This window comes from Chiroxiphia lanceolata, chromosome 1, assembly GCF_009829145.1.
Source record: "Chiroxiphia lanceolata isolate bChiLan1 chromosome 1, bChiLan1.pri, whole genome shotgun sequence".
In the NCBI taxonomy this organism is placed as follows: Eukaryota; Metazoa; Chordata; class Aves; order Passeriformes; family Pipridae; genus Chiroxiphia; species Chiroxiphia lanceolata.
In genome coordinates this window covers 54,680,194-54,697,950 of record NC_045637.1, presented here as the reverse complement: position 1 = coordinate 54,697,950, position 17,757 = coordinate 54,680,194, and the positions used below count along the sequence as shown (strand labels likewise).

Below are 17,757 nucleotides of genomic sequence, written 5' to 3'. Positions count from 1 at the left end.
TTCCAGGTAAAGATCCCTTTCTGTCATTTAAAGGACAATAACATGGTTAGAAAGACAGGGTAATATTGCAATATTATTGTCATTTCCAAAGCATACGAAGTTCAAAGGGATTTATAATCCCTGTACACCCAAGTTCAGAATTTCATTATAGATTTTGAGGCAGTGAATCTACTTAATTGGTATGCATATACCTCTTTTTTTTTGTTTTGGTTTTGTTCCCAAGTACCTGTGCAACTTTCATAGATGGAAGTGTTGGAATTAATCCCTCTCCACCAATGGCTGGATATTTAGTAACTCGACTGCTACCTAAGCAGCTAAATGAATTACCTGGATAATACCTCTATTCTATTAGAAGATCAAGTGCTGAGCATTGTAGAAAATCTGGCTGTGTGAAAGAGGTTTCTGCAGACAGTCTGGAATGCTTTGGTTTTGTCGTGGTTTTTGGAAAGGTTTTGTTTGTGTGGGTTTTTTTTTAATTGAAACATGAAATAAGTATGATTTTTTTTTTAATATTGTAACACTTTTGACCTGTGACTATAAGGAAATCTTTGTTATCATTGCTGTACTAGAATAAATGAATATTGTTGTTATTGGCAGAGAGCAGTAAAACAATGCTCAGCAATTCATAATCCAGGAATATGGCTATTCCATTAAGGACAATAAACTGTCACAGTTCAGCTCTTTGATGACTGAGAGCTGGCAGGTGCTGGAATATCTTGTGCTGAGGTACTTCGTGCCTGAGGTTATAAATCGTATCCTTTATATATCAAAATCTTTTATCTGTGATAGAGGTGTGTCTTAATATGGATTTCTTCTGTGGGGATTCCATTGTTCAGAAGGAAATAGAAATAGAAATCTGTGAGTGACATTTCATAAATGCATTCTCTGGGGTTTTGCAGCCCAGAGAGCAGGTGATAAGCTTTTTGCTGAGTTTTGACCACGTGTTCTGTTGCTCTTTGTTTTAGGGTAAGTCAGCCTCCCATGCTATGACTGTATCTGAATTTCAGACCTAAAAAATAATGCCAGGCTTACATCTTCTTATAGGTAGATAACTTGTCAACAATGCCTGCTGGTGCTTTCTTGAATTATTCTAGCAAATACCAGTCTTTCCAACAAGTCCATTACAAGAACTCAAAGGTAATTGTGCAGTAATGCCCCTTGCTTATTACTAAAATATTTTATGTTCATTTAGGCATTCAATTTTTCAGGAATATTTGTTTGAATGCCAGTGATCCAAATGCTTTTATCCAATGTTGCTGGTTACAGGGAAGAAGGCATGGAATAATATTCATAAAATCCGGAGCTTTGCAGAGCTCTATCAGCCTGCAGTATTATGTTTGCATGACGTACTTGCAAATCATATGTGACCTAAATGAATAATGTGTCTGGCACACATTATTCCTTCTACTATCATGATAGTCCATGCGAATATTCACATACTTCATAATCAAGTTACGTCCTTATGTCAAGCTCAAGTTTTCTTGCACATATGTCTAAAAAAAAATCTTAGTAAGAGTCTCAAACTTTTTGGCTTTCTGTTCACAGACCATATGTGTGAATTCCCATCAGTTTCTTTAGGAAAGAAGCCTAGGTATGACTGAGTGATCTTCCACAAGATAGTGGAGGAGCTAACTGTGCATGGTTTGTCTTAGGTGACTGTATAATAAATACAACATCCCACAGACGTCTTTGAAGTTTCTCCTTCAGCAGTGATGAAAAGGACAACCTTCTTATGGGTGGTTACTTGTCTTGCCATCAATATTCAGTACCTCTAAGACAAGCAGCATTATATTAGTATTGCTCTGTATGTGGTTAATGAATACTCCTGTCAGTAGAAAGGAGCAGCATGTACCAGCCTTCTTTAGTGGCACATCACTTTGAAAAGGACCTGTTGAGTGGCTACATTTAGGCTTCTTTCTTGACCTAATTGATTTTAGACATGAAACCTTGGAATTATGACAATTTGACTGACAAGAGAAGTCTGTTAGAAGGCAGAAGGTCATACTTTTTCAGGAATGGAAGATGATGGATTTTAGGAAAGCTACAGTCAAACTAGAAGACTTGTCATGTTCCCAACTCTGTGTAAACTTGTTCAGGTGCTTCATCTGTTTCTACAAAGTGCATCATCTGTTACGCGCTTGAAATGCAGACATATCTCTGACAAGTACGGTGAAACCAGCCTAACTTTTATAAAGTCTGTTGTGAGATGCTGCTCCAAAGCTTGTGAGACATGCATGCAAATGTAAAACTTTAACTAATCGTGAATTTGTATTTAAAAGAATAGCTATCATTGTACCGGTATTTTGTTTGCTTGGCTTTTGTAGTTGTTAATTTTGGGGAAAATAGGTGTGAGAAAGTTCTTGACTCACAGGGGCACAAATGGTTTATATTGCAGCAGGTGTTTACTCACTTTAATTTTTGGATTAATTAAATGGGGGACAAGCCTGTAGTGGTTTTAAGGAAAGCCGTGTGGGAAGGCTGAGAAGTTCATGCAAACTGACTCTTTGAGTAGAGTAGTTGAACTATATAGATATTTTGAATAAAAGTTGCATTGATTTTGCATTGCTTCATGACTACCATAAATTGAACTGAATCAAAGCTCCTGTAAGCTTTTTATTATCTTTCTTCTATCCCTTGTCTGACAAACCATAGGCAGGTATGCAATGTCAGCCAAATTTAAACCAGTCGCACACAAGTTCTCAGAATCAGAGCTACTGAACTAGTCTCACTCCTCTTTATACCAGTTTTCCTTGAGCTGGTTACTTCTCTCTGTCAGTACAAAATCTTTTGCTGATCTGATACTGTCATGTAATCTAGAAAAAGCTTTATTCAAAAGGCTGATGTAACAAGTGGCAATTTCTGTCTCTTACACAATTTGAGCCCACTGGCATTTCTGGGGCCTGATTATATTTTTGGTAGTCAGCCGAAGTCTTTGCTCTTTCTGTTGCTTTACCTGGGGAGTTCGTCTGATTGCTTTCTATTTCTATAAAAAACTATATGTATATATATGTTTAACTATATTTCATCAATTAAAATTAAAAAAAAAAAAAAGAAAGGCAACAGAACTAGAACAGAAGTTTGTGACATGGTTGAATTTTCTATCTTTAACTTATGGTAAAAAACATACTCTTCTTATTTAAATGGGATCAGGATAACATGACCTGTATTTGAAACCAGGGTATGAATAGAGGTGTATTTAAGAACTTTCAAATTACTTTCACCATCTGTGTTACTTAATTGTTGCACCTAATTCTTTTACTGAAGCTTCAGCCATTACTGGAGTCTTCACAGTTAAATCAGGGAATTTAATTTTGTTTTTCTCTGGGGGATGAACTGTCACTTTGGTGAAATTCCTTCAGGTTGAATAAATTCCTTAGTAACAGTAATGATTTGTCATGATCTTGGGAATTATAAGGTATGAACAGAAACTAGAAGAAAATTGACAGTTTTGTTTCAATGTTTCAATGCAGCAGATAAAATGTAAGTTGAGACTGATACAATAGAATAAATCCTGCTTTCATTTATGCTAATAAATTATAGTTCTCCTTAGATACTATCTGTAGTGAAACTTGAACAACTGAGAAACGTGTATAATTATCAGAATCTTTGAATAAATTGGAGAGTTGTATTACACTTGATCCTTAACAGGCTTACAGTTACATTACTGCTACTTTCTTAGAGGCAGCAGTGTCCAACAACATTGAACTGTTTCAATTTTCACAAATTCTCTTTGGGAGGAACAATACAAAACACAAAAAAGCCAGCATCCCCTTTGTATGTTGTAGGCTTGTTCTGTGTCTTTGAGCAAAAGTTCTTGCACTGAATCTATTTAATGTACACCTGAATAGTACAAAGAATTCAGTAAGTAGGTCTCTCTGCCCACTTAGTGCATTCAAAGACTCAGAATATAAAACCATTTTGAGAAAGATGGCTGAATACAGTAATTTTCCTAACTCTGAACATATATAAACCAGACCTAATCCTGTTAAAAGGGTTTATTTAATTCTGTCTCACATTTATTTTCTATGAGACCTGACGTACTCTGGTTTTTTTTCTTTGCTGTCACTACTGCTTTGACTTAAATAGCAAGGCTCTTTATATTGCAGAAATCAGTATGTCGTTATTTCAGCAGCAAACCAACATCACCCAGAAGTTAAATAATGCTGTATCTTATGTCTTTATTCTTTGGAAATGAGTGATTTCTCTGATTCATTGAAATAGTCCAAATCGTTGCTGCTTACCTGGAAGTTTTTTCGCTGTTCTCATTTGACAGTCTGTTGCAAGTTGCTCTAATTTAGTGAAGGTCATATTTAAATTTAGGCATGTCCCCAGCCATTAAAACCTGGGTAATGCTACACTGTTTCCACTGGGGAATGCTGTGGTGAAAACTACATTAGTATACCCAAGGTATGTGCTGACAGCAACACACCTCTCAAAATGTCCTATTTAGACATGCTCTTCCATGGGGTGCTGTTGAGAGTTATGCAGGGCATCTCAGGATGAGATAAATAACAAAAAAACGTACTCTGGGTTATCCTAACCCCTTTATTTGTTCACCTTTCTTAAAAGCATGATCTTTTTCACTTCCATAACTGGACACCCAAGAAAGAACAAATTACTTTGTTAACAAATGGAAATGAGACGAGAGCAAAAGCTTTCTCCCTCTGTCATCTAGCTAGAGAGGAACAAGTTGGGTTTACATAACATTTTAACATACCAGTCTTTTGGACCATATTACAGAATTTGATCACAAAACCTTGTGTGTTTATATGTCTTCTCCTTATGTGTCATAGATTTAAGATACATAACTCTTGACTTCAAGGGTGTCTATGCATATGTTTATGCCGTGTGTTATGATTCCGGAAGCACAGCATGGAGCTCCTGACAGGCTAATTTAAAGTCAGCAGTAGGACAGGTTACTCTTTGCAGATTGACTAAGTGCTGCCTAATACCAGGGGTGATGGCAGAGTTGGTGGTGGAGAGGAGCTTGTCCCTAAGGAGTGCCTAGGCTAACATCAGCCCCGGACTTCTCAGCATTCTTACTGTGAGGCAGAGTGATTCTCTTTCATAAAGTGTGTTGGAGATCTGCTGGTAAAAACTGGGCACACTTAAAATAGTAATTGTAGTACACATGTTTAATAAAAAATACTGGAATTCATAAAAGACAGTGCAGTAGTAGTGCAAATGTTGTTGTGGCTGCTGGCCATATCTGATGTCCATGTGGAAAAGTTCAAAGTTATTTGACTCACCTTAGTAACTGGAGTTTTATGGCATCTTTAATCCAAATTTAGGGACACAAAACTCGAGTGCCTTTTGGAGGAAGGGAAAATTTTAGAGAGGGACAGGCATTTGAGCTGAAAAAAACTCCCACCTTTGCTGCTGTAAGTACAAGCCTGTCCTTAGTCTTTGTTGGTTTGTTTAAAAATTGAGGCAAGCCTAGGAAGGGGATGAAAGCTCAGACAGAGCCCTGTTGTGTGTGCTGTGAGGGGGGAAAATGGCATGTGGATTCTGCCTACTGTTATCTACGCTTCAGCAAGAGTCAGGGAGACACATATGTTGAGGGAAAAAAAGGATTTTTCTCAAAGTGTAGTACTCGCAATAATTTCACCTTTGCAAGACTCAAATGTGTTTGGTTCCTGTACAAAGGCAGCATATTTGAAGAGGTTTTGAGAATATTAACTTGGAGGTGTTCAATGGAAGAGCATAACGTGGGTCATATAAAAGATTAAAACCCTCATGAACCCCTTTCCAGGAGGCATGCCTTAATGTGTTGGAGGAAGGTATGTGGAATGGAAAGTTCCAGGCAGTATTTGTGTATGAAAATAATCTGAATGATTTGGGTTTTGTTTTTGCTGCGTGTGTAAAAGGAGCGTGAGGATATTGCTTTTACAACATGTTTGAAGTCAAAGTGTTCCACCAACTTTATCACTATTTATTATAAAAGAACTGTATAACATGAGTCCAGACTGGAGTAGAAACTGAAGAAATACAGTGGGACAAAATCCCCCTTTCACTAATGATTGCAGCACAGCAAAGTACAAGTTCAATCTGTGGGAAATGTTAGTGTGTTTGGTTGGGTTTATTTTTGGTCTAAAGCCATGACTTTCAAAAGAACTTGGTGAGAAGGTGTAAAGCATAATAATGCTTCCTTGTTTATTTTTCAAGTTTATTTAGCCACTGATTGATTTGCAAAGGTCAGGTCCTTTGCCAAAATTTAAATCAGTTAGGAACAAATGTGTTCTAAAATTCAAGGTGCAGATCTTGCTTTATTTTTTTTTCACCTGAATTGAGGAGCATAATTTATGATTAGTGCTGACACTTATTTCAGTGTCATGCAGTTGTTTTGGTATGTCAGTGTACAACTCTGGTTTAAAAAAGCTTTGCTAAGTCCATTCTTACTCTTGCTTTTTCTACTATAGCTCTGTTTTCACATATAATTGAAAGCTGTGCTGGTGCTTTTCACTTGTTAGGTGCCAGAAGTTTTTATTTTGTGTGAAATTAGCCAACAGTGCAGTTTAGAACCTGTGATTTCTTTGTAAATAATTGATGGTCTAAAAAAAAAAATGGAAGTGGTGTCCTTGATTATGCAGCTCAAAAAACCCTGCTTATTTATCAGTTCATCCATTGAGCTGTGAAAAGCTTTTCCTTTTTTTGTTTGCATTTGATTTCTATTACAGACGAAGTGACAGCACTCGTTTTTAAACATCAATGAGTTGACTTGTATATTATGCTTCTAGTTATGTAAACGTAAAAGTTTTATTTATGTAAAGTTGCATTAGTAGTTTTGTTCTTGGGAAGAAGCGCTGACAATTCTGTGACTTTTGTTTGATATTCATATGGCAATTGGGTGGTTTTACAAGATCCTTGGTAAACCAGTATTACTGAAAGCGCTGAATATTTTCAGTTTTAATGCAAGTCAAAGCAAAGTTACTTAGTTAATATGTTTGCTGCTTTGTCTTTCAGCAAGAAAAATCTGTGATTCTGACAGACATTGAGGAAATATGTTTTTGATCACATGTCCTAAATAAGGAGCTGAGAGACTGAACTATAGCTCTGAATTGGTGCCATTGCAGGCTTTTGTATTGTGTGAGTTTAGCATGTATTATGAAATCTGTTCATAGTACAAAAAAATGTACAAACCGTATTACTGAACTGCAAAAGCTCCACTGCTGATACATCAAAGAAAGCAGCAGCTGTCATCCAGTTTTAACCACGGTGCTTTTGAATGCCCTAATCCTCTTCCCAAACAGAAGGAGGCAGAGAGAGTGCACTTTCTTTATCCACCCCCCCTTCTATTTTTTTGAACTGTTGGTAGCAAAATCCAGAAGCTGTGTTCAACAGCCATCACTGCATGGCACCAGACATAATTTTCTTTGCATCTAATTTGGACATTTCAGTCCTCCTCATGTATGCTAAGCTCTTTCAAATATATATTTTGTTGAAGTTAGAAATTACTCACATTGTGCTTACTCCCAGGTGCTAAAAATATCAAAGTGATTATTCAGTTTTACTTCATTTTAATTTTGGTGTCCTTCAAATTGGAATTAACTCGGTATTCTTCTTTTGGTTGCTGAAGGGGTGTATATTGGGATTGTACTCGTATACATCTGAGTACACATCTACCAGTAGAATAGATTTTATTCTGTGAAACTTTCACATTTTCAGATTATTTTTATAACAATGCAAGTTTTACAAGAGAGTGATTACAAAATAGCTTCCGTAAAAGTGAGCCAGATATACTGCAAACATGTTTGATCTGTTACAGCTGTTTTTAAGGTCTGTATGATGCAGTGTCCTGTCTCCAAAGTGGGTCATGGCAGAAGTCTGGGGAAGGGTATGAGAACTGAGCAAGAATGCAGTGATGCTTCCCTGGTATACTTTGCTGTCTCACTAGCATTTCCCAAGTCAGAAGCTGTTCTTTGAGCTGAAAAAATCCCTTGCTAAACTCCAGCCTCTCAGACCAAAAATACTTTGCTGTGCTGAAATAAGTAAGCTGCTAGTGTAAAATTTAATATTTAAAGAATCCATTTGTGTTGTCCTATTTACCCCAAAAGAATTTCAGAATCTGCAATAAAAAGCATGTTGACCAGGATAGTACTGAAAGCCAGATGAGAGAAAAAGGCATTTGATCCCAAGGTTTGGTATGTTTAGAAATGCTTCTGTTATTAAAGTTGCTCCCTACTAGTAGTGCCAACTACTCCTACATAGGAGTCTGCTAATTTGTGTGACATGCTAGCCATCACAACACACAAGGAAGATCAGAGTTTACATGCAATTACTCCAGTCCTACTTCCGTTGTCAGACAAGGATCTCCCAGCAGTGACATTACCTTCTTGTGGCTTACTGTTGCAATCCCATTTTCCCTTCTCTCTTCATTAATACCAGTTTTCAAACTCTCAGTTCGAAATGCCATCTCTTTGCATCTTTAAAATTCTAGAAGCTTCAATATTGCTCATAAGGAAAATAATTAATGCTAAGAGAGAAATATGTGCATTTAGCATTTTGGGATATTCCTGACAATTTTTTGCTAGCTTACTATGACTAAGAGGTCATTGGTTGGCTTTGCTCTTGACAGAGCACAAATAAGGAATACAGTTGTTGGTATTTCAGTGGAATATGCATGTCTCCACCAGTTGTGCAACAGGCAAGGGAGTTCTTGTGGCTGATGTCCCAGTGCTCAGAGAGTTAATATTGGGATGGCCACAGCTGTGTCCAGACACCTCTCAGGTCAGTGAAGAGTTGCAGAAACTGAAGGGCAGTTTCCAAGTGTCATTAAGTTGTGGGAGGAGGGAGGCATCTCGTGTTAGTTTATTCTTTCTTTTAATTTCTTCCCACCTACCCCACAAAAAAAAAGATATTATACATGCAATATAGTCCTACAAAGTGTAGAGGAATGTTACTTTGAGGTTTGTCATATTAGAAGAAAAAAGGGAAAATAGTCTAAAAAGGTCCTGCTTTGTTTTTAAATTATGACTTTTTGTTTCAAACATTAAAAAAAGAAAGTGGTAGGTATGTGGTATGACCTGCTCTTGCATAGTCTGTGCTATATTATTGAAGTGCTGCTGTAGGTATTAGAGTAATTTTATTAGGTAATTTTTTTCTTTGATTTTGATGTTTATTGCCCTCTCAGTTGCTGAGTTTAATATGCAAATACCAGAATAGTGTGTTCATAGACTGACCTATTTGTCCATGTAAATGGTACTAATAAATATTTCTCTTTTTTTGCTTTTATAGGTTATTGAATCACTAGGGATTATTATATATAAAGCCCTTGACTATGGTTTGAAGGACAATGAAGAGCGGGAATTAAGTCCTCCACTGGAGCAGCTTATTGACTACATGACTAATACTACAGAAACAGATGGGAGTAGGGATGAAGGATATGATGCTCTGGATGAAGGAGTGGAGGATGACAATGAGGACGACAAAGAGGAAATTGAGGCCATTCATTCCTATAAAGATGTCATGAAGGTACAGTAATGGGCAGTTTAAATGATAGTTCACTGGTTTTGTCAATAAGAAAAAACAAGTCTGTATTCCATGTTATTGTCCAGTGTGATACTGGCTGCATCATTTTCTGATTTTCCTGGTCCCTCTGTAAGGTTTGCTTGTGGATATGAGATGCAGTAGTACTTCATGTCTGACAGTAAACCACAGAAAACCCATTATGAACTTTAGCATTGGATGTACCATAAATATCACAGTCCGATTTCATCTCTGCACTGGATAGTCAGCCTTCCAGTGTAAACACCTGTTGAATTTCTTTCTGTACACTTGGATACTTCATAGTATGTTTCAATTAATACACCTTTTCATTAGCACATAATTAGTTTAATTATTTCTTATCAGTTTCTTCCCTTGCCACCCTCCCCTGCAGAAGCAGAGGAGTACTTTTATAAGCATAGCCTATTTATATGGAGTGAGTCAGGGCACATTATTTCGTTGGTAATCATTATGGTTGTAGTTCTTTACCTGAGTTGTGAGATTTGGAAATATAGCTTATGAATTTTAATTGCAACAGGTTGTTTAATGTTATCTGGTCTACTGTGTATAATCATTTAAAAATATTAGCCGTCTGTTTTCTACAGAGTAGTCTTCTGTGCAAGTTTTAGAGCCCAATGAGCTCTTAGTATGGACAAAGTTATTAGTAAGCAGGGATTTTGAAAAAAAATTGTTTAACTGCTTTACCTCATAGATAATCTGAGAATACAGGAAAATGTTATGCAAACTTGTACCAAGGGATTGAACCCTTTATAGTGCTTCTTCATAAATGCTAGTCGTGTCTAAGAATAAGAAGCTTAGTGTGTGCCACAGAAGTTAAGAGTGTAGTGGAAGCTGAGACTAGAAGTATGTCCCAGATAGTCCATGAGGATGCATAAGCACACTGAAACAATATCCCATTAAAACCCTCCTGTTCTGATGGCTTGACAGTAAAGAGTGGAGCTCTTAGGAGACTGGAGAAGGAGTAACTTTTGTTTAAGATGCTATTGCATCCTCCTTGCATCAGAAATAATGCTAAACACTCTATCCCTTTGTTTTTCTCCCTCCTTCAGAGAAGCAGAGGTTGGAGGGAGAAATTAATAAAATGGCCTTTCACTCCCCTGTGATGGGGAGGACCTGGCTGGCTGAAGTGCTCTCCCCTTCAAGCCTCTGCCACTTCCAGCCTTGCTGAGTCTGTGTCCTTGCTGCACACAGGTGCTTTGCTCTCTCCTCCCCCTGCCACTCCCTGTCACCCAGTCACCTTCTCTAGAAGGGGCCAGCAGCACCCTGCTAAGCCCCATGCAAACTGCACCAGACAGTGTAGAAGAAATGGTGAAGATTGACGGAATACATCCTCTTCTAGCCCACTTTGGTAAAATGCTGTGGGTTGGTGTGACAATCAAAGTTGGATTGTTAAGAGGAAGTTTCACTCAGTGCAGAGGCAGACGAGACCTTTGTACATGCAGAGCTGAGAGCAGTGGCTTTGTGGAAGTGATTATTTTGCAAGTTCTTTGTTGATTTCTGCAAACAAGAAAAGATAAGTTTGAAAAACTTCACTGAGCTCCTTTAGGTACAGTGGTACACATCCCTGAAATACAAACGTGATAAAAAAATCTTAGGTCAGGTTTCAAATGTTAAGGTCATCAAATGGCGTCCTTTTCATTTGGCTTTGTGAATTTCTCTGCTAGTCTGAGGTACCTGCCTGTTTGTATGTTTTAAAATCAGTATCTTACATTTTATTTTTTCATCATGTTTTGCTAAGGATTTTTTGTCATTCTGGACATGTACTGCTTTTGTGACTTCTTAGTGAACTGAAGTTCAGCTGTCATTTTTACATCATCCTGACTTTTACTCCTCCATCCTTTGGAATGAATTCTCTTTTCTTGCTGTTGTTGCTTGTGCCTAAATTATGTGCTGCAGGCATAACTGTGTAAATTGCTTTTATTCTCTACTCTGTGTCGCTACTGCATTGACAGCACTAGAATAGCAGCATCATTCTGCCGCATTTTTGACATGAGTGTGAATTTGCAAGATCCTTTTTGCTTGCATTCATATCTTTTTAGGGGTAAGACCATCTTTTGCATGTGGCTTTTTCTTTTCCCCCAGCAGTGTTAAAATGTTACAAGATACACCCTTATTTACCCAGTGACTGTTTCACAACAGTAGTGTGTGGTCTTGTGACCATGAGGCTCAATTATTGTAATTCCTTCTTGGCAAGACTCACTGTGAAGCTTTTTCCTCCTCAGTTTGTAGTGAATGCTGAAGTAGGTTTGCTCATTGAATTGAGCAACTGTTGTTCTTGCCTACTCTGCATTCTCTAAATTACAAGCCTGGAAAATTGTAGAGATGGGCTGTGTGCTACTAATACTGATTTTTAAGGTTTTAAACTATGTAGTCTCCAGTCTGGACATGATTTTGTCCTTGAAATGTTCTTGCTTCTGCAGAAAATGTTATTGTCTGGTCCAAGGCCTGCCTGCCACTAAGACTGAATTTTTCACCATTAATCACTAACGTGGGTGAGACTATTTTGTGATTAAAACAGAGATAGGTAAGATTTGTGTCAGGTTTTTCTGTGCTGTGAAGTAGACATGGTCATTCCTGAATCATCTCCTGACCTGGAAAATGCTCAGCAATGTGGTGGACACCTATTCCCGAGAACTGGGAAAAGGGTAAGTGCTAAATGGTACTGCCAAGATCATCACTGGAAAAGCTCCTATTTGGAGAAGAACAGACCAGCTTTTATGCTGCTTCTTAGTATATTTGGCTGATTTAGCTTTTGATTTTCTTGGCAGGACCAACCTGCTGTCCAGACCTGACCTCCTGTTTTTAAAAATACATCTATGAAGAGAGGAGACATTGGCTGCCAGACGCTTTTAGTCTTTGATGTATTTCTGATATGGCAGCCCTACTGCACATGAAGGGAGAAATGGAGACAGTAAAGATGGGATGTTTTCAGACAGATGCTTTTCTTTGTTTGTTTCCTCTTCCCTGCCTGATCTCCTGTGTGTACACATCGTACAGGAAATCTGTACATCTTGGGAGTGCCAGGTTCTCTGTGCATGTACACAGTGACACAAGTGTACATATACAGTAATCCTGAGGGATCAGGAATGCATCATGTTGACAGCACATGTGCATGTGCAGCTTGGGAAGCCTTGGTCAACAGAGGATATAGACAGAGAAGGCCTGGCATGCTGGGCAGTGTTGGGCTTGCTAAGGGTGTGTGAAGTCCTGTCATGTGGCACCTTTATCGTGGCGTGGGGCCCTCCCTGATACTGAAACAAGATGATGCAGTTTATCAATCTCTTCCAGAGTATGCTCAAACCCTAATTCCACTCTAATCTTAATGTTATCTCACTCCTTATCCCACAGATCTCTGCAGTCAGATGTTTTAAGCCAACACCACTTTTCATCTTAACCTGGAGGCACTTTCTACGCTGCAGTTTATCAATACTTGCTGGCCTGAGTCCCAACCCTAAACCCAGATCCAGTATTATACTTTGTTCTAGGTCAACACCCTCTTCTAATTCTAGATGTAAGTGTAGCCCCATAATGCTTTGATAGCCCATTTTATTATGTGCTGATGGTTTCTGGGCTGAACTACCATCTTAGCCCTAGCCCTGTCATTTCTTCCAGCTTTGAACATCAGTGTAGCCAAATCGCTACTGCCAGTATTAACCAGACTTCACCTCAGCTCTTCTTCAGAGCAAAGGTGTTGTGTAGGCGTTGTCAGAAGTACCTGCAAGTCATGACACTAATTTTCATCATTGCCTCTGCTACCTTCTTCTGCAGGTCTCATAGAAGGTTAATAAGGAGGCAGTGCTCTTCATGAACCAGTATCTTGCTCTTACTTACGTTCACCTTTTGTCCTGAAAGTTAACTCAACTTTAACAGGAATCTGATCTGTAGCCAAGCCACACCTTCTTGTCTAAGATACAAATACAAGTGGATGGTCTCCGGCGCTCGGTGGCCTCAGGTCCCAGGTCTTACCTAACTAATCACTTTTAGGTAGTTCAATAATAATGTCTGTTGATTCTGACCTAAAATTAACTGTCATGCAACTGCTGCTTCACAAAGGCTGAAGAATGGCCTAGGTCCCATCGTAAACAAAACTCTTACCTAGGAAATCTCCATGACTTAATTTGCATGAAAATTATTTTCCGAGCAGCATGTTCAGTATTGTGTTATCTCACTATAAGAAATGTAAACAAGGTTACAGTTTGCAATACTTTTATTGATAGAAAATGATGTTTGTGCTTTGCAGAGAGGAAGCATAAATTGTTTCTGTCAACCCCACCCCCTATTTCAGATGTTTTAATCATTGGCATGGTCATGAGATAAAAAACTTGCAAATCTAGGTGACTCATGTGTCTTAGTAGTTCAAGTATATGACTGACTCCTTTCAGCTGGAAGGAACTGAGATTTACAGTGGTGGTGTTGATCTGCTTCTGTTTTGTTTTGAGTACTGTGGTGGTAGTACAGAACAATCTATGGTATGTGTAGAGTTTTAGAGGAAAAGAAAAGTATGTCCTGCCTCAATGCAACTATGGGCAGGATAAGAAGATCTACATTTAGATCTAAGTGTTTTGGAGACTCCCTTCTGGGTTTGAGGACATGCATTATTATCATACAGATGGTATGACTCCATGTAAGTATAACATGGGAACCTGTCAAAGGGGAACCAGAAAATGCGTTTAAAAACAAGTCAGGGTGTTTGTTTATGGGAGACAGTTAAAGAGTTCATGTTACTGGAATTCAAAGGCTCATAATTTTTCCTAGTCCATGAGGGTAAGTTTAGTAAGGTGCAGTTTTCTGTGTAATTCTGTTTAAGGCTGGATGGGCTGTAGCATTTTTGTATGAGCCTGCAGAACAGCATTTATGTTTCATTTCAGAACAAGCAACTTGCACTGTATTCTGTAACTCTGTGTGCAGCCAGAGAAGATTTGGAAACTTACTGAGATGGTAACTAATGCCCCAAATGTTGTCAGTTCATTTTATATTAAAAAGAAATGTAACATCATTGACCACTTGTAAAAATTCTCACACTCAAAAAAGAAAATAATTGATCCTCTCTCTTCTCTTGTTCTTAGTGTACTCAAATGTTTACATGCTAGTCTTTGTCTTGGTAGATCTTATTTTAGAAAAAAACACGATCTGTGCCTCCATATGTTGAGGCAGGAAGAGAAACTGAAATTCCAGTGGGTTGGAATTCTTCGGTTCTGTGCACTTTTGTTGCCACCGTACTTGCTGTCTTGACCAAAAATTTATTATCTTCTACCCATTTATCTTCAGTTGTCCACACAGACCTGCTGTCTGAGACCCTTTTGTAATGTTGAGAAATCTCCTGTCCCAACCGTTTGAGTCCCTGAAAGTGCAACCATCTAGATTTTGTATCTCTTAAGTTCTGAGGAAGGTAGGTTCTCCTTTGAATGTTCCTTTTTTTGCAGTTTAACTCTTTGTAAGCTAGAAAGAAACTCAAAAATCTCCCAAAGTGATTTTGTAAACACAGCCCCCTATCATACTGCTATGACAGGACATCCCCAGATGGATGCCTCTGGGCAGTTTGGGTTGCTGAAGGTGGAGTTTTATTGTACTGCTCTGAATAGGTGGACAGCTTGTGTTGGCACACTCCCTGGACACCCTTTCTCTCTGCTGCATTGACAAAGTGGGATCTCTGACTTCAGCAGTGAAGTCCTAGAGACCTGCTCAGGGTCTTAAAATCGTTCCCTTTGGGGCTTTTACAAAACAATTGTTGAGTTTGGGTTAGCAAAGGAATATATAGATCTTAACTGAATGGAACCCATCCACAGACATTTTCTTATTCCTTCACCATTCTTTGAGTTAATTTGTCTTAGAAATGCAGTAAACCTGCTATTTTTCTCTTGTCCAGGCAAGCCTTGTACATTATGGTTGCTAATTCAAACCACAGTGTTTCTTCTCTCTGTGCTGTCACCTTGGCTGGGATCCGTGTCACCTATATTTTAGTTAAAAGCATCCCAAGTTATTTATCTTGCTTCGTTCTTTAACTCTGTCAGTTCCTTCATCTGTGTTGCTGCAAGACCCCTCAAACAATTGTACAAGTGCAACTGAAGGACTGACAGAGTAAACTGTGCTGCTGGCTGGGCCATGGAAGGAGTCAGTGTTTGAAGCTTCTGTACTGAGCTGAGGACAGACTGTGCAAAACAGAGTGGAAGTGTCTCTATGCATGTTTGAGTCTATGTAACATTTGAGCAATATCTCCATGGTTTTGGTTTTAAAATAAAAGTATTTAATTATAGTAGTAGGGTTTTGATATGAAGGGCTTATACCATATGTACTTGGAAGGAAGTTGTCCCTTGTGACTTTGGTCTTTCCATTTAAAAAGAAAGGCTTTTGTTTTCCTGACTTTAGTTATTCTTGGAAACATTCCTTCCATCAGTGTGGACTTAGATTTGAGTGTCTTATTCCAGGCTGGGAGACAAAACCGAATCACCTTTTCTGAGTGATTTATGGCTCACAGTACCAGATCTACATTGGTTAAAAACCCCTGTACCCATAATTCACATAATTATACTGGTATAACCTGTCTAAGGTCTAAAATAGTCTGAGGAATCCAAGGAGTTGTCCAACAAAAACAGGAAACACAGATGGGGTGTTCAGATTATTTTTGTGTATGGGGAGATTAGAGAACACCTGAAATTTGTGTGTGGCCCTTATGCATGTAAAAGTTGTACAATAGGGCAGGGACTTTTTTCCCTGTCTATTTTATGCTGTAATTATTATAAATAACTTATACAGGGGTAAAAATATAGTTCCATTTTTTAGTGGAGGTAGAAGTAGTCTTTGGTGGTAATGGTGTCCTTTAATGCATAAAATGCAGAATTTTTCATGACAGAGTTCCAGTTACCCCTTAAAAAATACAAATGTCTAAAATGTGCAAAGCGGTTTGTTAGAAATAACACACTGAAATATCAAAGAACCTGTGTGAGCCTGCACTGCCTAAAATAGACCCTGGAGATTGAAGTAGATCGATGAGTGTTTATTTTCACAAGGTATGTTTTGTTTGATCAGATTAATTTGAAATTCTAACTAATGACTGGAAATCAGGGTAATGGTCAATTAACACAGTAAAGCTGTAGCAACCCTTAATAAAATGAGAAAAGAGCAGAGCCACCATTACAAAAGGAACCCACATCTTCTCTGCCCTACTGATTAACTCCAGTGCTTAGCCAGGCAACGCAGGCTGACTTGACCAATGCTGAAGGAATCTGCCTGAGAGTCTCTCTCTCCAACTCTGAACCTCTTCCCCTCTCTAGGTGTTAAAACTAATAAGTGCACAGAAGGCCGTGATGGGTTTTTCAGATTCGCTGTCAGCCCGGTAAAGGCAGTAGATCTGCTCAGAAAAATTAGCCAGGACAGCAGCTTGTCTTACGTTAGGATTTGGCAAGGGTTCAACTTGTCAGAATCGTTTCCACCCATGTAGAGTTTGCCACCTTGGATGTTTGTGGTGTTGTCAATTGCTTTTTAGCTCTTTGGACTCCTTTTGCTACTTTTAAAAATGCAAGCCATTCTTGTACAGATTGACATGATATCTTCTATTGTGTCTGTAAGGCGTTCTTTGATTTCCGTGTAATGCCAGCATGCCATAGGGGATATCCCAGGTACTTTATCAGGACTCTTGTATTATTTACACTATGTGTGTGATGTATGTTTTAGTAGACAAGTAAATCAATGGTGACATGCAAAATTGTTGTACAATTCTCTCTCTCATATAGTGTTAAGTATTGAAGGTTCCCAGTTGCTGCCCTTGCAGACCATGTTCAAAACAGATGAACTTGTTTCTGTAGTTTTTATGTTGTGCATATGCAGCTCTTGTTCTTGTAGCTCTAGTGCTCTACAGGCATGAGAGAAGCAGGATTTATGGGGGGTGGGAGAACTTCTTAATTAGGCTGAGTGATTTAGCTGGGATGCTGAAAGGAAAGGTCCAATGGCAGAGTCTCCACGTGCTTGTCCGCTATATATTTTGGAGTCCCTAACATCTCTGAGGTGTTAGAGCCTTAGAATCCATCATTCCATTCAGGAGGGAAGTTAAGAGGAAAAGCAGCTGTGGAAGCTTTACCTTTTCTACTTCTTGCCAGGACACAAATCCCTGGATTTGAGTATGCTCATAAGTTTTTCATGCTGATAGCAGTATCATAAAAAACTATATGTATTGCAGTTGTCAATATTGCTACTTCAGAGTCACTTTAAGGATGACATAATTGCATTGCCAAAGAAAATGAAAGTAAATAGATGCTA

The 17,757-nt window shown here is 38.5% G+C and overlaps 1 protein-coding gene across 1 annotated transcript in view; it reads left to right on the top strand.

Moving 5' to 3' along the window:
- The window catches only part of SPIRE1 (spire type actin nucleation factor 1), a 128,114-nt gene that overhangs the window by 47,662 nt on the left and 62,695 nt on the right, over positions 1 to 17,757 (top strand). The window contains 1 exon segment of the mRNA XM_032713387.1: positions 9,235 to 9,471. Coding sequence (XP_032569278.1) covers positions 9,235 to 9,471 — 237 coding nt within the window.